This window comes from Heptranchias perlo, chromosome 24 (genome assembly GCF_035084215.1).
Source record: "Heptranchias perlo isolate sHepPer1 chromosome 24, sHepPer1.hap1, whole genome shotgun sequence".
In the NCBI taxonomy this organism is placed as follows: Eukaryota; Metazoa; Chordata; class Chondrichthyes; order Hexanchiformes; family Hexanchidae; genus Heptranchias; species Heptranchias perlo.
In genome coordinates, this window is record NC_090348.1 from 36,169,527 (window position 1) to 36,191,313 (window position 21,787).

The 21,787-nt window shown below is 41.9% G+C and overlaps 1 protein-coding gene across 1 annotated transcript in view; it reads right to left on the reverse strand.

Annotated features, from left to right (window-relative positions):
• Positions 1 to 1,954: 1,954 nt before the first annotated feature.
• LOC137341698 (proline and serine-rich protein 2) overlaps positions 1,955 to 21,787 on the reverse strand; it is a 49,992-nt gene continuing 30,159 nt past the window's right edge. The window contains exons 2-4 of the mRNA XM_068005091.1: positions 14,589 to 14,821; positions 8,242 to 8,479; positions 1,955 to 6,846 (exon numbers count right to left, since the gene is read on the reverse strand). Of these exons, the coding sequence (XP_067861192.1) occupies positions 5,867 to 6,846; positions 8,242 to 8,479; positions 14,589 to 14,714 (1,344 nt within the window). The 5' untranslated portion in view covers positions 14,715 to 14,821 and the 3' untranslated portion in view covers positions 1,955 to 5,866. The remainder of the gene's footprint in view (positions 6,847 to 8,241; positions 8,480 to 14,588; positions 14,822 to 21,787) is intronic.

Genomic DNA, 21,787 nt, shown 5'->3' on the forward strand with positions numbered 1-21,787 from the left:
TACTACATCTGGTGTTTTGTTAAGTACAACCCGGAGCTGTCAAGCAGCAGAACTGGCAATTTTTGGCTTAATACTAAACCCTAAAATAAACCAATCCTACCTTAGTGATCTCCTGGTTTATGTTCATTCACACTTCCTCTGTACCTCCAACACCAGATTCCTCAGCCCATGCTTCTCCCACTCACTCTTGCTCTCTAGAGTTCTCTACCTACTACCCTTTGCTTTGCTACCTCCATCCCTGCTTTCAAAAACATCCTCACAACTCTCCTCTTTGACTGTGCCATTGTTTTCCTATCCTACTGTCTCCATTTCTCTTCCCTCTCCCTATGTTTAGTGTCCACTGTATCCCTTTTCCTTATTGATGTCTGAGATGTCTTCCCTTGTGGATTTCTAAACATTAAAACAGGGATGAACTTGACGGTGTTGTACCTCTGTACAAAATACTGAGTCCACTTGAGGCCATGGAAGTGCTGCTGTTCCCTGTTTGAAACTACTGTATAACAAATTCTGAACTGCCTTAATACTTGAAGAAATGCCTGAGGAACTGAAAAATTATGGATACCAATAAATGGAGCATTTGAGTGATGTTGGGACATATGCAATAAGTGGTTCAGTGGATTTATACCGTCAATAGTTGAGCTGCACAGACCAGGAAGGTCCCATAGTTTGATCCCTGGCCTGTGTTCAGTTTCATGGGGCATGATTTTAACATTGAAAAACAGGTGGGTTGGTGGGGGGGGCATTCAAAATCGCAACCATTTCAGACCCGCCCACTTCCGGTTTTCATGGAGGCGGGACAAGGAGCGGGCGACCAACTTGCTCCCAGGAAGCGGGTTGGCGATTAAAACCTTTCAAGGAGGTTGTGGCCCTCCATTTTTGCAGTTTCCGATTTCAACCCCTGGGGGCCGGGATTCTCGGGCCTTCTCTTTCACGCCACATGAAAGTTTCAGGCCTTTTTGCCTTCTATCAGGTAAGCGCCTTTCTGGCACAGCTTGTGGGCCCAGACAGGCAGGAGTGCTTCCCCCAGGCCCAACAAGCCGACTTGCAGTGCCCCCCCAACGATCGCGAACCCTTCCTGGCTCAGGGTCAAAATCATACCCCGATCTCTGCAGGGGCTCAGACCTCTAAGTCAGGGAAGGGAAAATCATTCAGGGATCCTGTACCTGATCGCCACCAATAGCCCTTGGTGGAAGTGCATTTGCATGGACACTGGGTGAGACCATGATCCTTCCCACTATCAACATTCATTTCAGGCTCATACATCAAAATTGGCCACTCGGGTGAGGTATCAGAGGTCACCCATGGATCTGTATGCCTTCAGGAGAAGACGGAGAAAAATTGGTGGGGGAGAAAGCATTGAATCAAACAATACAGTAAGAGCTACTTGTCTTTATTTCCTCATCAAGTGACAGCCCTCCTATATCTTTCCCAAGTGACCATTCTTGATGTGTAACCCTGGACAATCAGTATCAGTGGATTGGCTGACCATGAGAACCATTTCAGACAAGCCTAATCCTGTCCTCACTGAGCACTCGAGTGTGTGCTTGATGGTCTATGCTGAGTTATCTGATGTCAGCTGTGACAATGGTAAGAAATAGTGGTCAAGGTTTTTGGGTGAGAACATGATCATGCTTGGCTGAGATGCCCAGCCCCAACAGTCTAGGAGCTTTCCTCTTACAACTCTCAAGACTCGCACATGAAGAATGACCACACGGATGAGGTTCTCCAGCGCCCGTGGGATCAAACTCTAATAAGGTGGCAATGTCTTCAGGCACGGAGGTGAGAGAATAAAAATAAAAGTAGCTTCTCTACTTTTAATTGTTAGCAAAATATCTGTTGCTGATAGCTGTGGCACCCCTGCAGACTTGGTCTGTATAATAATCTCCCTCCTAGCACAACGCCAATGCTTAAAAGGTTATTTTAAATCATTAAAACTTCTCATCAGTGCAGGAAATGTTTCATATATGTTCTTCTTTAATGTATACAATAACAAATACATTACATGACATCTTCCACCAATATATGCAACTGTTCCAGAACCTTCACAGTGTTTTTCAAAAAAAAATATTGTTGATATTTTGTTCCATGGTTGCATTCAGAACCCATCAAAGTGTAAGTTTATATAATTTATCGATTGAAGAGAAACAACGTAATTAATAAAGTAATTTTTGAATTCTTTTTATATATGCATTGTGCGTAAACACATTTTAAAATCGGTACATATTTCAGAATCATCAGTTGAAAAGACACAAAATATGTACACATATATAATATAAAAACTTTAATAGTAATATATTCAGGAACAACTCTTATGTATAGTTTTATTTGGTATCATGAACTGAATCTTAATAAGCACTTCACATTATGAATATGCTGTGACTATTGACCAGCTCACATTGTTCTGGAGTGGCCATTCCAATCCAAAGACAATATGGGATATTTTGTAGCTTTGTATAACTGCTGCAAAACCTCTAACCATTCACACTGGTTTGAGGGAAACAGGAGAAGTGGACTTTATATTCCAGCAAAAAAGAATTGATGAATAGATGGACGAGCACACAGACTGATTCGTAAATAAGACTAACTATGGTGGGAAGTGAAACAAGAAGAAGAAAAGGAATTGTGTTGTGAGTTTTGTCAGGCCACAGTCCTAACCAAGTATCCTGTTTTGAGGGCCGTTTTCAGGGATGCTACAACACAGTGGAATGTTGGGTCATTCGTTGCACAAGCGAACTCTTAATTTCAATCATGTCACAATAGACAGTTGCCAAATGTGGGTGAGGCAATTCCCCACAGAATGAGGGGTAAAAAAAAACCTTTGGGCCATTCAAATATTTCCATTTTAATATTAATAGCGACCTCAACATCCCAAAGTAAAGCAGACAGTGAATGAAAGCCTAGGAGGATATAGAGAAACAAGTTTACCAAGGCTCACAGGAGCTGGATCAAATAGACCCTGGGCTGTGTTAGCAGTACCATTGGTCCAGAAACAGATAGTTGAGTTTTATACACATACGGTAACTATCTGTGAGCGTGCTGAGGCCAGGGGATAGATAGGCTTGTGTCAAAAATGTGATTTGAAGCCAAAAGTTACAGTAACTGTGAACTGGTCAGTGGAGTGTATGGGGATGGCACTGAATAAAGATAATTTTGTCCTGAAGTACCTGTGCAGAATGTATAAAATATCTTGTTACAACACCATTCGTACATACTTATACAAAACAATAAATTGAATAACTGTGCACTCCATGTATACAAAGCTTACTTACTGAAGTAATTAAAAAGTTGGGAAAGTCTAAGGGAAGTACTTTTTAGGAGAAAATAAGAGTCTTACCAGAAATTTGTTTTGAAAAATGTCAATTATCGCCACCTTGATGACACTTCATGGTAGGGTCTCCCTCTGTGCTATGTTTCTCCAATTATGTCAATGCCAGGGAATGTCCCTGTGTGTCCAGGAGCAAATCCATTCTAAACACCTGTGACGGGAGGGGGGAGCACAGCTTGAAACTGGTCTGAGAATTGTTCTGGATCAACCAGGTCCTGGGAAACCATGCTACAGAACAGGAGTAGGCCGTTTGTCCCTCGAGCCTCTTCCACCATTCTATTAAATCATGGCTGATCTGTACCTCAACTTCATTTACCCGCCTTTGCTTCATATCCCTTGATACCCTTATCTAACAAAAATGTATCGATCTCAGTCTTGAAAATTTCAGTTGACCCAGCACCTACACCCTTTTGACAGAGCAAGTTCCAGATTTCCACTAACCTTTGTGTGACAAAGTGCTTCCTGATTTCACTCCTAAATGGTCTAGCTCTATTTTTAAGATGAGGCCCTCTAGTTCTGGATCCCCCCACTAGAGGACATGGTTTCTCTGTATCGACCCTTATCGAATTCATTTATCATTTTAAAGACTTCAATTAGATCATCCCTCAACCTTCTGCACTCAAGGAAATACAAACCAAATTTACGCAACCTGTCCTCATAACTAAACCCTTTCAGCCTTGGTATCATTCTGGTGAATCTGCGCTGTCCCCCCTCCAAGGTCAGTAATTCTTTCCTGAGTTGCGGTGCCCAAAGTTGAACGAGATGCTCCTGATGGAGTCTGACCAAGGTTCTGTACAACTAAGCACGTCCTCACTTTTTATTCCAACTTCAGAATTTGTACTACTATAACAACTTACATTTATATTGCATCTTTAACATAGGAAAGTGTCCCAAGGTGCTTCACAGAGACCTAAGGAAAAATGGACAGTGAACCAAAGAGGGATTAGGGACGGAAACAAAAGCTAGGTCAAAGATATGGGTTTAAAGGAGGAGAGGGAGGTGGAGGCTGGATGTTGAACAAGCAATCTGATAGCACAGAGGCATTGAACGGGTCGAGAGAGGTGTTGGAGACGTGTGTCATCACATATGGAAACTGACCCCACATCTGCGGATGATGTCACCAATGTGCAGTATGTAATTGGATCCTCAGCAGACTTCCAAGAACACGGTGTGGAGGTGGAAAGAGAAGCAATGGCCGGAAATACTCCGACTCCATTTGCATAGGTAAGAATGGAACCAAACAGAGGCAGTCTCATTGGGCCGGACATTGTTGGTAAGCATTGTATTTTCTTCTACAAAAATAGAGTACTTCGAACAAAAGGACCTTCCCAGACTTTCCTTCCCTTTCATGTGATTTAAAGATTGTATTTTGTTCATAAATTTAATGTTCCCGATTGTAACAACTTCATGAACAGAATCATGTTCTTCAACATATAATAATAAAACTTAAAAGTATTGCTTAACATGAAACAAAATGTCCCCTTTATAATACATTAGCATATCTTTTAGGACAAATTTAATAGAAATGAATATGATAAGTTTTTCATAAGAAAATTTCGAACTTGATCCTCTGTACTGTGGGTGATTTGATAAGCAGGGTGAAGTATGTCCTGTTCCATTGTTCTCCGCTATATAACAGGCGGTTCAATTCCGTTCTTTCAGTTCTGACTGACACAACTTGTTTTGCTGAGGGATTAGTTTGCTTGCGAGGCTTTTGACAGTTTTTCACATGTGAAAATAGCCTAGAGTGATTCTACAGTTGGCTTTTGCTGGTGCCTCTGGTATAGGGACACTCGTCCCTTTATTGGCATTCTTATTTTGGACAGGTGCAGTCTAGTATTTCAGGTCCAAACTGTCCTGGTTAAAAAAAAAACAAAGATCGACATTCATATTCCACCAGACGTGGTTAAGAGTTTTGTGAATTATTTCACTTTGCTTCATGTAAACAGGGGACTTATCGACTTCTTGCAGACTGGAGCTGAGCTGTGAGAGTTCCAGAGCAAATGGTTAAGAAATGGCATTTTTTTGCTCCATACTATCGGGATTTATAATCTTTGAGTTAAATCTTCATGGTGATGTTTGTGACATTGTCGATGGCCAGTAATTCAGGTAATTGACCCTCCAACAGTACACTGTCATTATTTTACACAGATTCAGTAACCCATTCGCCAACATTTCCAATTTAGATCTTTAAACTTTTGGGACATTCTGCAGTTCCCAAACAAAATCTAAGAAATGAAAATTGCAAAATGGAATGATCCAAATTTGTTCCACTTATTCTGGTCAATAATGTCATCTCCATTAGTTTTCCTTGGCCCCACCTAACAAAAAAGATCAGTAAAGATATGCTTAATTTTGCAGGCTTCCTTGTAAATGTGCCATTAAGACCCTTGAATGTAAAGCTAGTCATCATCCATCAACTGTTAGCATTTTAAAGAAATCCTTTTGGTTCTAACTAAAGGCAGCATATAAGAAGGATCTTCTTCCTTATTCCTGAACAAAAGGCATTATAAATATTCCTGAAAGGAATTCCTCAAGCTTTCACTGAACTTCATTGATCTTCAGCAGACCTAATTTCCGTAATGCTTCTCTGCGGGATTCATCTGTTGATCCACGGCCTGAAAACTGGACTGTAATTCCTGGAGGCCTAAATCCAGATGGTCTTTGAATGGACCGTGACCTGCGTATTTCCGAAGTATTTAGTGATGCACTCTGATAAGGAATCTCTGAAGTGTCAGGCTTAGAAGTGGGAGCTTTCATAGCAGGTGTAACAGGACTAGCCATGTGAGCTCCATTGGATACAGACTGTATCTTCAATGACTGAGATGATTTAGAATTTCTGACCGTTGGTTTAAAGCCATTGGGAAAATCTGAATCAGTCTCGTCTGATTCTTTGACCAAACCTAGTTTTGACAGAGCCTCACCCCTAGTTTGACTAGACCCTGCTTCTTTGAAAGACGTACATCTTCTTGGACCATTGAGTCTAACCTTCTGTTGTTTTTCATCCGATTCAGCAATAAGAAGGCTTGTACCGCCGAGATTGGCCAACACTTGTGCTTTGCGCTCTTGCACTTTGACAGCTGCTTTGGTGATGGTGTTGTTGTACTCCTTGTTTGCTACGGATATGCTAATGTTGGAAGGAAACCTTTGGATCTTCACATTTTTGTACTGAAACTCTCTACTGTCAGTAGGAGAGGTTGAATTTGTTCTGTCGTTCTCATAAGTGAATAGTTTGCTCTCTGTTGGAGACATAGGTGATAGGCTCCCATTCCCTACTTTTTTCTCTGCAATCTTCTGTGCAATAACCACTGGAGTTGGCACTGATCCGGGTGGCTTTGTCTGGCTGTAGTAGGCTCTGCCTGGCTCTATTTCTGGTTCAGGAGAAGTTCTGTCAAAGCTTCTTTGTTTTGTAAAAGGTGCCACATATATAGGAGGTGGACTCTCTGATTGTTGCAGCTGAGGTTTCTCTTGGATTGCCTGAATCTCCTCTCTCTGAAGTACAAAGTCGTTGCCTTTGTCAACTGAAAGAAAGAAAAAAAACATTTTTTGATATTTTTGGAAGATTCATTAGTTTTAATAACCTAACATAGTCAGAATTTGTAATTCTCCTATGGGTTTTGTCGGTGGCTTCAGTTATTTTCAATAAAATTATTTACGCTTATAATACTCCCAATTTTGTATTTCATTTTTCTTGGCTATGTGAAGGTAAGTTTTTCCTGACATGTAATAAACGTCTGAAAACACTAGGCCTGAAATTGCTCAGGTTACGATCCTAGCGGTTATGGGGGATGGTGCCCGGTGGTGCCCTCTGGCACTGACTCCCACCTGAGTGCCACTACAGGGGCACCTGCGGCACTCACCTGCCCCATGCCAAAGAAAACTTTGGCCTCCACCTGCTCTTGGGGAGAGGGGGTTTGCTCAGAGCCCTCAAACCCCAGCACTTTTGCAATCACCCCTGAGCTGGGAGGCCAATGTGGCTGCATTTCTTTACTTTGGGGAGGCAGGCTACTTGCCTGACCAGGACCCCACCAGTGGGGCCAACATATGTCCATGTGGAAACTGGAACAGCTCACCACACTGGGCCCAGCGGCCAGCACACATGTGTGAGATCCCAAATGCAGATCAGAGTGATAACTCCCATCTTAGGGAACCTCTGCCCTTTGCCCATAACTTGCCTTGTAAGGGACAGGTGGAACCCCCATGGAATTTCAGCCCCTCTAACTCCATGTGTGCAATTCCATGGGTGCCTGCAACCCTCCACCACCTCGTCTAATTGGCCATTCTTCATTTGTCAGCCTAGGCTGTGAGTTTCAGCAGGCTATTTAATTATGGGGAACATTGCAGCCAAACTCAATTCTGTCCTCATCTGATTTCCCCACATATCTGTATCAGCTACCAGGGGCTGCGTGAAAATAAACCAGGTACATGAGAGTGGCCTGGAAAAGACTCTCCCTCTCATTTGTCCTATCTCTCCGTGTGGAGGTGCCTCCTTCGTTGGCCATGCCCAGAGTGATCTGACTGAGATTGAGAAGTCAAGTGATATGAGGGATCAAATCTGTATTCTATCACTCAATGGTGCTCCAATATGCTGCACCACTAGACTGTATGCACAAATATTTTTACGTAACTGAAAATATGATACCATTTACTTTTCTTTTATTGAAAAGCCTAAGTGAAGGGCCAAGGCCCATAGTACAAGATGCCAGGCAGGTTAAAAAGAGTGGGAAAGAATACGAGGTAATCAGGAAGTGCTGGTTAGGTGACGCTAATCTTGGGTTTGAAAGGCGGAGGGAGTTCCAGGAACTGAGTTTGTGGGCCTGGGAAAATGAGTTCCAGTAGAAGGCCTTGGATTGAATCTTGATTTGAACCCAGTGAAGATACAGGGAAGAGGAAGAAAATGTAACCATTTAACATACCTGGAAACACATTGTCATAATTAGGTCTAAATTCTATTGGCTGAGATCGGGTTGCCACTAAATCAATGATTTCTTCATTTCCTGAGTTAGCCTGTGTTGGTGTGGCTCGATCTTCACTTTTTATGCTGGCAATTGAACTACTTTCCTCAAAATCGTCCTTCAGGGAATCGAGCGTTGTCTCGAAGAACAGAATACACTCCTTTTCCTCATGAGACATATAGTTCATGAAGTCATCATCCTACAGATAACAAAGTCCAATGATTAGGCTATAAAGAAAAACTGCAAATGCCAGAAATCTAGTAAAAACAGAAAATGCTGGAAATGCACAGTAGGTCATTCACATGTAACAACGTCATCAGAACTGATCAGAACACCTGTTCTGATGAAGATTCCATGTTACTGTTAATATATCTTTCTCTTTGTGCATTACAACAGTGACTACACTACAAAAGTATTTCATTGGAGGTAAAGTGCTTTAGAACGTCCTGAGGTCGTGAAAGGCGCTATATAAATGCAAGTCTTTCTTTCGTTGTTCCAGATGTGACTGAGCCACTGTTTTTATAGCAATGATTAGGCTATTAATACTCCACTGCACACATACAATAAGATAATCTAGGTCATGGTGTAACGCTGACAATAAACAGTCATTTAAATGGGTTATAGTCGGAGGGACAATCAGAAAAGCTAGGCCCATTTCATTAACCCATAGGATTCCTCTGTAAATAGCGGTGTATATTTAAAAGTCCATTGCTCGCTAAGAAAGGATCCTGTAAGATACTTACCAGAATATTTTTGTCTCCTGTTGATTTCCATAAACAGTGAACTAAATTCTTTTTCTACAATTGAGTTTTCATGAGATTCGCGGTGTCTTTATACAAAGGTAAGCTATCCATACGTGAAGATTAATAGCACTTAGGTGATTCCACAATCTTGTGCTCCCAGTGGGGAAGCCAAACTTGCATAGACTGTAGATAAGAGGATCACTATCTGTGGCTCACCATTCACCTTCAGACAGTAGAGTGGGACATTCTGGCCAATTGACTTCTTCATGTCCTCTATATCCGGTATGTGTTTTGCAGTGGGATCCTTGACAATTTCCCCTGCCCTAAGGTGGAATGATGTTCTACTTGCAAGTTCTTTACCTGGGTAAAATCTGCCCACAGAAGGTAGCATATTTTTGCTTCTGCGTGAACCTAACCACAGCAATAGCCACCATAGAAGCACTTTTCCCTTCCCCCATCCCAGGTCTCCATCTGTCCCTCCAGTTTTCTTTGGGTTGACTTTGGATTTAATTGGCCCCTTTAAGATCTGCAGATTGTTTCCACGCATAGAGAAGTAATCCATTCTCTAAAATATCCATTTTGTTGCAGTATATTTTCATAAGGTTGTTTGTTTGTTTCTTTACATGAAGATGAATTATCTATAAAAGAAGTCATTATGTAGTACACATTGTGTGTAGACAGAACTGGCATGTACGATATGCATGTTACATTGAAGATTGTGGCTTCAAGAATGGAGGTGTGGGTGGAGCTTCCTGTGCTGAAATTATTGTGAGAGAGAGAAAATGGCAGGAAGTGGTATGATTTTTTTTGTTCCAAACTGTAAAATAGTTGTGCCATGCAAAAATAAAGAAACACCTGGATAAAGGAAAGTGTCACTTTGGGCAGGCTGGAAGTCTCTAGGGTTATGGAAGCTGCTGTTAACTCTCAAATTTCCATCATCTTGACAGTTGACCTAATTCATGATTGTCAGTATAGTTTTTTGGTATGAGCTTTCCACTGGTGATCTATATGATACATCTCAAGAACTCTACTCTTAAACGCTTTTTGACGAATCATTTGTCATTATCCAGGACATCTCCGAAGCCTTTGACAGGGTTTGAGACTGTACTTCTAAAAAAAAGTCCCCATCATACAGCGTCCCACCAAAGCTATGGTCATGGCTCATAGCACTTCCTCTCACACTTTTTATTTTAACAAAGAGGTTCCCAAGGATTTATCCTCTGTCCCATTTTGTTCCTTCTTCATATGAGTGACCTCATCCACTCATTATCCATTCCTATCCACTCTTTTAGTGATGATTCTTGTCTACATTTATCAACTTCCTTCAGATTGCATGTTCTCTTTGCATCCTTGGTGCTTTCCTGCATTATGGGCCATTCATCTTGTTTTATTATTTTTAAAAAATGTGAGAGGATAAATTTTCTTTTAAATTGAATACAGGCTCGTCCATTAACTTAGTGAGCAAAAGTTATCCCCTCCCTGTAGTCTCCATGTGGACCAGAAAGGTCTGAAGTTCAATTCCTGGTTTCTCTCAGTTGGCTGATGGCAGTTGGGATACTCGGGTGCTGTAATAGACCTCAGCATCCCTGGGCTAGGGAGGGAGGGGGAAGAAAATCGACCAGGATTCCTACTCCTTCGCGTTATCCTCTGACCCCTTTGGGAAAATAAGTCTGTGTGTTTATATGTCAGGTAAAGACAGAATGGAGGTTAGCTGTTATGGTCTCCACAGTTCAACAGCCCACTGACACACAGTATCCAAGCTTGCAAATAATGAAAAACAAGTTGGCTGAACTACCGGGGAGCTGCTAATACGCATAGACTTACCCTCCATCTCTTTTTTTTAAAAAAATGAAAAACAAAATTACATCTGGATCTTCAATGGACCACCCAAACCATCACTTTTCCGAAAGTTACCTCAACAGTCGCTGTCCCACATCCAACACCCATGTACCAGTTCAGAAACACTGTACCCCACCCAACTCTCCATCCTTTTATAGAGTCACACTATCCTTCTCCTATATTGGCACCCTTCACTCTTGCCTCTCTTTGTCCCTTGGGTTAGGAAGGGGGCGGGGAGAGATAATCAGCCATTGTTCCTGCTCCTTGTTGCACCCTGCTGGAAATTGTGCATGTTTAGATCTCAGGTGACAAAAGTATAGTGGTTTGATGCTCCTCGATGTCAAGTGATCCTCACTGTCTAGGCTCACAAGTACAAAAATGGCTATTTGGATAAGACATAAGTGGGCTGCCAGTCTCTAGAATCATAGCCAAGCCTGAATTACCAGCCTCAGGAGAGGTGTAAGTAAAGCAGAGAAAATCAATATATACAACACTGGACTGTCAAGTAGGATAGACAAGTGTAAGTGTTGGCTGCCTTTTGACTGGGCTTTTCCCTAGGGATACATTTTCCAACCTCTGGCAGTCTAAACCTTGTAGCAGGTCATTTATGGGGAAATAGTGAAAGCATCAATGGGAATGTTTGTAAACTGAATTGTCCCACACTCTGACCTAAAAGGATTCACTGATACGTGCAGCTTACAGGGAGGGGTGAGGAATGATTTTTAAAAAACAGGAAATTATTAATAAAAAGACATCTAACATGACATTGTCCTTTGTGATTTTCAAGGTTCCAAGGTTACAGCATTTTGTTGCTGTGACCTAGATTTTAAACTCACTTGAGTTGAATTTGGTAGATTTTGCCTCTTGCAGAGTTATAAGATGACACAGAAATGACATTAAACACGTACCTGCCTTTACTGCAGCAGAAACAAACAATCTACATTCATAGAAACTGCCACCTAATAGCGGGTATAAAATTGCAGCCCACTGACTGTGATAGTGCAGCTATTGAACACTGGGTTACTGGTCTGAATTCTTTATTCCACATACCTGTAAACCTGGCACTATCTGACCATGGTATTTCTTTTACAATAAAATTGCTCCTTTCTCAATGTTTGAAGCTTCTTTTTAAATGACAGAGCTTCCTTTATCTTTAAAAGTAAAATAACAACATTCACCAGTAACCTGATGTATGTGAAGCACTTTGAAAGGTTTCTGAACAATGTGACAAGGTGCCATTTAAATGAAAGTCTTTCCTCCAAAATACAAAATACCTGTTTTGACAACTGCATATTCATGTTATTGATGTCAAATAACACCATTATAATATATTAGATAATTACATTAGTCACAACGGATATACGTGGTTACCGGTTTGACTAATTGGTTTGAAAGAAAGAACCCGTGTCTATAGAGAGCCTTATTACATCCTCAGGATACCCTGAAGCATTTAACAACCAATATATTACTTCTGAAGGCAATGTAGACAATCGCTGCATGCACAGTGAGATCTCACTATTGGAGGTGGATTTAGAAGGAATGTCGGCTATGACAATGGGACAACTTCCTGCTCTTCTTCAAATAATGCCAGAGGATCTTTTACACCTACATGAGCAATGATTTTATGTGAATGTTTAGTGCTTTATATCATTAAGGAGAATTATTAAGGCCTGTGCAGGATTCCAGAACATTTACATAATGCACAGAGCATCTCTGTAACATCCTCCAGCCCTGCAACCCACTCCCAAACCCTCTGTCTGACTCTGGTCTCTTGTGCATCCCCCTTTCCTTTGTTCCACCATTGCCATCCATGTCTTCAACTGGCTATTGTAAACAATTTTACAACACCAAGTTATAGTCCAGCAATTTTATTTTAAATTCACAAGCTTTCGGAGGCTTCCTCCTTCGTCAGGTAAATGTTCAGGAGCTCCTTGAAGTCTACGCATTTATACATCACAGAACAATACATGGTGTTTACAGACTGCCCCTGCAACGGCCCGTTGCCAAGGCAATCACCGTGTTCAGACAGAGAGGTGTCACCTGCAGAACCCCCGAATACACTGGCTAGACTCCATACTGGCTAGACTCCATACTCTGAAAATCCCTTCTTAAACCCCTCTGGTCCTCCATTTCCCTATCCTCCTTTAAAATTGTCCTTAGAAACGACCTCTTTGACCAAGCCACTGCTAATATCTGCTTCTTTGGCACGGTGTCCATTTTTAAAATTACACCACTTTGAAGTTTTTCTGAATTAAGGACACTATATAAATGCGAGTTGTTGTTGAAGGGAAATTGCATGAAGATGAGCAAGCAGCAAATGGGAGGAAACTGAAAAGAAAGTATAGAGTTAGGGTAGGTTTTTCACCCCTGAGTTGAGGGGTTAATAAAGGTCTGATTTCATTTCTGTGCACGTTAAGATTGGCACATCACCACTGTGCAAAGATCTGGTTCGTCAACGTTGTATAAAAACATGACATACAACTAGTGAGTGACAATTTGACAAACTGGATAAAAGATGTACTGGGAGCTCCCCGAAAGAACAGTCAGTAAGTTGAGTGCTCAGTGTGGAGTAGAGTCAAGTTTCATCTCTCATCTGTGCTAAGTTAGTTGATAACAGCTGAGGCTATAATTAGCCTCAGGGTCCCTGGGTTAGGAAGGGGAAAAAAATCAAAAGGATGTTTACTCCCGATTGCTGTCTAGGGGCCTCCTGTTTGAAACTGCCCATGTGTGGACTACAGGCAAAGACAGGAATGGAGTGGTCTATGATGCCTCTCGTGCTGGAATAGTTCACTGATGTATGAAGAATGGTCACTTGAGCAAAGCACTGGTGTGCATTAAATTATACCAACCAGGGGGCAGTGCCTTCTGAAGAGGAGGGGAGAAAGTCGAGGGTAAAAATTATGATCAGCACTGTTCTTGTACAAGTGCAAAGAGCAATTTGGTGGTTTGTACAAAAACGGAGGTGATTGTAATTCCTACCCGTTGGAGTGAAAAAAGGCATGCAGTTAGAAAGAACTTGCATTTCTTATAGCACCTTTCATGACCTCATGAGGCCCCAAAGCACTTCTCAGCCAATAAAGTTCTTTCTGAAGTGTAGTCAATGTTGCAATGTAAGGAAACGTGGCAGCCAATTTGCCCACTTTAGACGGCAGACGTGACCTTGGTTTAATGTCTCATCCAGAGGCAGTTAGGACCATGAAGTCTGTGCAATTGCATGGGTCCCCGAGTGGGTCCCATGAAAGGACACCTACACAATGGTAATAGCTGATCCTTGATCATTTTGTCAACTATTTGTATATTAACTATTGCAAACACGATCATACATGAGGAGATGTGACACCAGATGAAGTCGGTAGTATTAAGTATTGTTGTCTAGTAAAATGTAGGGGCCCCAAAGTGAACCTTTTGCATCCGTTCCCCGCATAGAAAACGCAGCTCTTGGTCTCATGCGAAAGACAGCACCGCCGACAATGCAGCACTCCCTCAGTACTGTACTGGTGTCAGCCGAGATTATGTGCTCAAGTCCTGACATTGGGCGTTAACCCACAACCTTCTTGACTCAGAGGCAAGAGTGCTACCAACTGAGCTAAGGCTGGCATAAATAGTGCAGTCTATACAATGGGTGTAAGACATTCCCCCATGGCGAAAAGAGGCGGTCAAACTCCCTTAAGTCTGAACTTTTTGTTTGTCATTAGCCTGGAGACTGTTATAAACCCGAACACTTACAGAGACAGAGTTCCTTGACCTGGAACTGAATCCACTGTCACTACTTCCCATTCTTCCAATACCGTGCAGCTTGTTGCTAGGCGAAAGGTCTAAGTCCATCTCTGAGTACCTCGACTCAACTGGCATTTCAGGTCAATTCCAGCAGCAGACGAAGTATGAAGGGGTTTTGAAATGGAATATTCCTGTTTACAAATGTGTACCCCCGCTGTTTGTTCCAAACATATAGCTGCTTCCTGGGGGGAGAAAAAAGATTCAAGTTAAAATCCTTAGCTTGCAAACACTCAAAGACAAATAAGATGAAACATTTTAAAGATACGTTTCTAAGCTGTCCCCTCCCCTTCCCCGATACGCTGGTGGGTAAAGGCATCGACTGATGTAATGCTTCATCACTGGAATGAGACAGGACATAAGATCCCAGGTTCAATTTCCTGGTCCGTGTTGAGTTAATTGTCCTCAGACAGGGTAGCAGCTGGGAGTTGATGGTGGACAGGAGGCGGAGTGGAATCCACAGCAAATTAGAGTCCATAGAATGATGGCTATGACATGGGAAATAGGGCTGGAGAGGTAGCAAGGTCATGGCAGGATATCCAGCAGCTGGTTGGATTCTGCTGTAATGATATGACTGCACTATCTTAATATCTCCAGTTGCTATCCTTCTCTGGCCTGTACACTTCATCCACTTTGCAATATTTACTTGTTAAATCAATGACATCATTTTCAGCTGAGGCCAGCCAAAAACCACAAAAAGTAAAATCCTAAGCATCCCTTTGTAATTTTCACAGTTGAGCAGCAGGACATATCTATAACATACAATACAAACTGAAGTGACCACAAACATCTGGGACCTTTTTAGTAGCTTGACAGTGTGGTGGTTAGTCTGGTCTAGCTGCCCAGTGCCTGCCTGTTCTGAAGCTTGGATCTAATCCTAGGTTTTGAATGTTAGACTTCATTGGACAGAACGCCCCATTCACACAGGAGAAGTGGGACGGGGAAAGAATGTCAACACACTTGAAATCCTTCTGAGAATGCACTGAGGTAACATTACCACGTTTGGTTACAGCAGACCAAGCTGCTGATATATCGGCCTTGTTCGAGTTCCCAATCTGGAAGCCTAGCATTTAAGATGGGGTACAGGCATTTACACTCATTCTGGCTCCCTTATCCTGCCGGCAGACTTGTAGACCATTTTTTGTGGCTCCATGAGTAACGTACTATGTGCAAACGCCAGAAGGCAGCTATTGGAATCCGAACTAAGACATCGTCAGTATAAAAGCAGCTTTGAAAAGCCTATAGGTAATGACACCTGGATTAACTTCAGGTCAGTGGCATGGAAACTGGGGTTAGGGGTTACATTCTGAAGTCCAGCTACAAACATTTTCATTTCTATTTCTCTCCGATTTGCTCCCCTCCTCTCCAGACAGCAGTAACTTATCCTGTTACATTGTTACCAGGGCGGCCCTCTGGTACCTCACCCAAGTGGCCATTCTTAATGTGTGAGTCTAGACGCTGATTGTTGACAGCTTATTCAGTCCGAAACCAGACAAAGGGCGGTACCAGGGGCAATGGTCAGGGGAAAAAAACTTTTGATATTTGTATTAAGTCAAATAGTTTCAACTATTGTGTAGCTTGAACCTTCAATTTGCATGGGGATACCTTTATTTCAATCCCTTCTCTCTCTCTCTGGCAGGATTTCCTGACTCCTGCCTGTGTGTTAGCTTTTTGTTTAAATGCTGCAGAATTAGATGCAGTACCGTTAACTCCTGGGACTGACTGCTGCTCTCTCTGCTCATGGTGCCGAACTCCTCAGTGTCCCGATCTCTCTCCCACCCTTCTATGAAGAACCTCGGGATATTTTGCAATGCGATAGATGTGGGTTGAGGCCCAGGTGGTTTTGCAGTCATGGGAACAGTTTGAATCAGTCCAGTTTTTATATTTTATTGTAAACTCAGCAGTGCAAGGCAAAAAGAATCTGCAGGAAACTGGCTAAAATTACCCCCTAGAAAATACAGACTTTAGCTGCCAATTTCCATTAAAAACACAAAATGAACAAACTGCTTAAAAAAAAGACTGTCTGGCTGAAAATTGGATGTGTGGCAACCCTTAATGGTCAGACCTGCCCTCCCTTGGCATCCAAGGACATGCCCTTTCCAGCAGGATAGTGATCAGCAGCAGGAACGCTGGCTGAATGTTATTGTCTCCTAGCACGTCAGCAGAGAGGGGAAACTGGGGTGAGGACAATTTTTAAAAAACACAACTGACCACCTCTGTACTTCTAAGGACACCTCAACCTCCTTTTCCTTTCTATTAAGAGGCTGCCAACTGGTCTGCTGAATAACTAACCATAATGCAGCAGTGCCTATTTAGAAAGAACATTACAATTTAAAGAAAGAAAAAAACTTGCATTTATATAGCGCCTTTCGCAACCTCCGGACGTCCCAAAGCACTTCACAGCCAATTAAGTACTTTTGTGAAGTGTAGCCACTGTTGTAATGTAGGAAACGCAGCAGCCAATTTGCACACAGCAAGATCCCACACGCAGCAATGTGATAAATGACCAGATAATCTGTTTTAGTGGAGTTGATTGAGGGATCAATATTGGCCAGGACACCAAGGAGAACTCCCCTGCTGCTCTTCAAATAGTGCCATGGGATCTTTACCGTCCACTTGAAAGGGTAGGTGGGGCCTCAGTTTAACGTCTCATTAGAAAGACAGCACCTCCGACAGTGCAGCACTCCTTCAGTATTGCGCTGGGTGTGTCAGCCTGGATTATGCGCTCAAGTGTCTGGAGTGGGACTTGAACCCAAGACCTTCTGACACAGTGGCGGGAGTGCTCCCAACTGAGCCAGGGCTGACACCTCAACAGTGACATTAAATACTTACATAAAGAAAAAAATAATAAAATGAAACAAACCTCAACAGGAAAAGAGAAAATCAGCCACTTTGTCAATATTTACAAGAACTGTCGGTGACCCAAAAAAAGAACAGCCTTGAAATCTTGTAGAAATGTAGGTATGTTTTTATGTGGCAATTTATTAAACAAGGGCATACACTGATACACCCACATTAATTTGAACCAATAGATAGGTTAAAGAATGAGAATCAACATCAATACCACTTTGAGAAAAAAAATTAAACAATTAAGAAGAACTTTGGTTAGTTTAAAATTCTTTATTTATGTCAATTTTCTCCTCTCCTGAAGGTGCTCAGTGTGTAGTTCGACCGGCACTGGTACATTGTTCTTGTCCAAGTGGCCATTCATCATCATCAACAACTTGAACCTTTAAAGTAGCAAACTGCCCCAAGACACTATACAGTTGGAGGTCATGCTTCCTGTATGAGCCCAGATGTTAAGTGCTGGTAGGATATTCAACTGTTGACAGCCAATTCTGTCCTCACCTGATGTTTACACATAAGCACTTTCCAGCAAGACTCGCAGGATGCATATCAGAAGCTGGAGCTCTGGCCAATTTTCTCCTTTCTAACCCAAACTTCAACCTAACTCAGCACCAACTAAGATTCAAACCAGGGCCTTCTGGTCTGTGTGGCTTAGCAAATGAGTCATTATGAGAGCCTAAAGTGACATTTAAACTTTTGTTTAAAACAATGAGTGTTTATGCTTCTGCCTTGTTGTACATCACTGGGAATGTTGACATCAATGGGAATTGGCTTCGAAGAGTTACAGAGCTTGCCAACGTGAGAAAGTTGATTAACGTCAGTAGGGATACGGTCCAAGGTGCTTCAGTGATTGTATCATGTCAACTGTGTTAATCCAGTTCCCTCAAACAGTTAGGGTGGCACCACATTCACACTGTAAATTGGAGACATAATCTAAACTCAGTCTTCAAATCTATGTGGATGGATCAGTCGAGCTGCCCCCTTCTCCATGATGGCTGTCTCAAGTACATATTAAAAACTAGGTACTTGGGGTAATTATTTAAAAGTAGTCTTCATATATGCATACTTGTGCAAAGTGTACATGTGCACATTATGTGTATGTATACACTCATTAAATACTGGTTTATGTACATTTTAAAAAATTTTCAATGAGTTGGTTAGTGGTATGGGAGGAGGTGGGTAAAATAGGAGTTGTATTTATACATCTCAGGACATCTCAAAGTGCTTCACAAACTATGAATCACTTCTGTAGTCACTGTTATGGTGCAGATAAACACAGCAGCCAATTTGTATATAGGAAGGTCCCACAAACAGCAAATGAGATGCATTGCCAGTTTAATTTGTTTTTTTATCTGTTGGTGTTGATTGAGGGAGGAATGTTGTCCAGGACACCGGGAAAACTCACTGCTCTTCTTCGAATAGTTCCATGAGATCGATTTTTTACATCCATCTGAATAATCTGTTCAATACCTCATCCAAAAATGGCACTCTGACAATATAGTGTCAGCCTAGATTATGTGCTCAAGTCCTGGAATGGGACTTGAACCCTCAATCTTCTGACTCAGAGAGTGAACGTTGGTGGGGGAGGAATGGTGAATGGGAGGTGTACTGAATCAGCTAGTATGATGAATTCTTTCTCTTAAATTTTTTTGTGCTGATGTTGGTGAGGTGAGGGATGTCAATGCTGGGCAATTTAAGGTCTCCAGCATCGGCAAGAAGCACTCGTCAGGTGTAGCATGGCCCCTTACAGAGAAAAGCTTGTTCTACTCGTCCCCAACATCAGAGGAGCAGCTGTGGCATGTTTTCCGTTTCCCACGACAACTGTCCTTAGGCCTATTGTAGCAAAATTGCCAATTCCAATTAGTGTTGAGTTAGGGGTACTTTTAAACAGCAAGCCTGTGTACATAAGGAACCTGATGAAGACTATCCAAAATCACAGGAGCTTTACAGCAACAGACAGAGGAGACTTTCATCCCATTGGGTTGGGGCGGGATTTGAACCAAGGGCCATAGGTGACAAGCCAATATTTAACCCACTACACCACTCAGTTTCCTCCAATCTAGTGAATTCTGATATCCCATTTAAATTGTGTTACTGCTTCTGAAGGTGTTGAAGCCTTACTATTCCATGGGCACCCTCTTAAATATGGTGTAAAGCAGGTCGGTGGGATTAACTATATAGAAAAAAGATGAGTCTGTTTGGGCCTAATGGCTTTTTCCTGCTCCTAAAAATGTTTATGTTCAGTAAGTTAATACTTTAAATACATTCAGCAATAACAGACCACCCACATGATCATTCTGTTTTTTTTAACTGGCAGCCTCCTTCCCATTTTCAGAATCCTTTATCCTTTTTGATTTGCCACGGGTAAAATGCATTCCCTTTCTCACCACTGTTCCAGTCCCTCTTTCAGTCGCACTATTCTCAATGTACGGCAGCAAAGCCCCTGAACAATGCAAGGAGTGAAAGGTTGCAGTCAGTTGTGAAACCTTATGCTTCCTGTTCCTAAATAAGTTTATTCAGACAGACGATTTGTGGCCCAGAAAATCAATAAAATACAATAATGCAAACAAACAAACGGGCTTACAATCATTTTTTTAAAAAAATCACAAACAAAATGAAGGGCTTTGAAGGGCAACTGGAAGCTTCTGTCGTAATTTTTGGAACTTATTTACTTTTGAGGTTAAAAGGTGCAGTAAAGTTCCTAACTGGCCACGTAAACTGTTGGCTCACAACAACTCCTGGCTGCTCTCCTGATTTCAGGGTACATTTTTCTATGTTTCTATGTTTCTACATCCCTCTTTTAATTGGTGTTACGTGCTACATGCACGCAATTTGTTTTTTTAATTTCTATTTTGGTGAATTTTATTCTCGTCTAGGTGAGAGATGTAAGTGTTGGTGAATGAAACACTCCCACCTTGGGCACCCAGTATCTGCTCCAATACTCCCTCAGATCAGGTCCAGCAACGGTTAATTGCAGGATAAACCTCCTCCTTTCTCTGTCCACAATATGCCTGAGATTGCACCAATGTGACATTTATTTTTCTCCTTTTTCCACACCCAGTTATCCTGGGGCCTCTCTAAATGAAATTGCCAATTTAAATTTAGTTTCAATTATTACCATTGAGGGACAGTTTTGTCTTGTGCACAGATGCCAATTAGGAACTGGATCCAGGTAGTCCAACCTCGATTACAGTCAGAAAATAGAGAAGATTGTGCTATTTTTATGCATGGAGTTACAGATACATAGACAGAGCACAGACCGTGGAGTTTTGTATGAGATATTGAGGATTGAACACACGCGATGATCCAGCACAATAACGTGATCACACAGAATTGCTTCAGGTAATAGATATATAGTTAAACTGGTGGAATGCGTTCAAATTAGAAAAGGCCACTATGCACAAAGCTGCAGAATATGATGAGCGACATCTTCTTAATTTTTGTTTGGCAGTTTGCGTATAATCTTCCCTGAAATAGCTGCTAAGGAAAAGAAAACAGAAAAGGCACCCCATTCTAGGAAGGGTATAAAAGCATGGAAAAGATTCACTGGGATGTTATTAGGGATTATCAGTTATAGTTATAAAGCAAAATTCAGCAGCTAAGTTGCCGCTTCCTGGTGATATCATGCGACGCAGAACGCCAAATTCACTGGGTTATATAAACAGGGATTGAGTTGCACTTTAAAAAATGAATGAAGCTAATTCATTGTTGACATAATCTTTCTCTGTCATATCCAATGGAAACAATGGAAGGTTGATAATGGTACAAGACATCTATGTGATCCACTGAGGTTGCTAAGGAGTGAAAATAAACACTGTCCACAAGACCAAGTATTCATTCCATAATAGTTCTGCATTATTTATTTGTACTGCTTCTCATATTGTGATAATCTGCACCTATGAATTACTAGAACACTGTTTGTGGGGCTGTATATCAGGGCCACCAATAAGCCATTAAAAGTGCATCCGTTGTCAGTAATGTGGTGACGCAGTCCACCACAACTCCAAAGCACAAAGTGATGAGGGCATGGGTTTGCATCTTCAATCACCCACACTATGCCTGAGATGCTTATTTCAATCATTCCGCTGTAGGGAGGCATTAAGAGGACCGGCACTTCCCCAGATGGGGTCAAGAGAAAAGTAAGGGATGGGGAGGGCGGTCACTACCACAGTGCAGCTCCCCACACAGCTCAAAGTGCCAGCTCAAGAGTGGCTTCTCTTATCTCTTGGTGACATTACATTGAATTACAAAGAATCTGCAGCACAAAAACAAGCCATTAGGCCCTACTGGTCCAAGGCGGTATT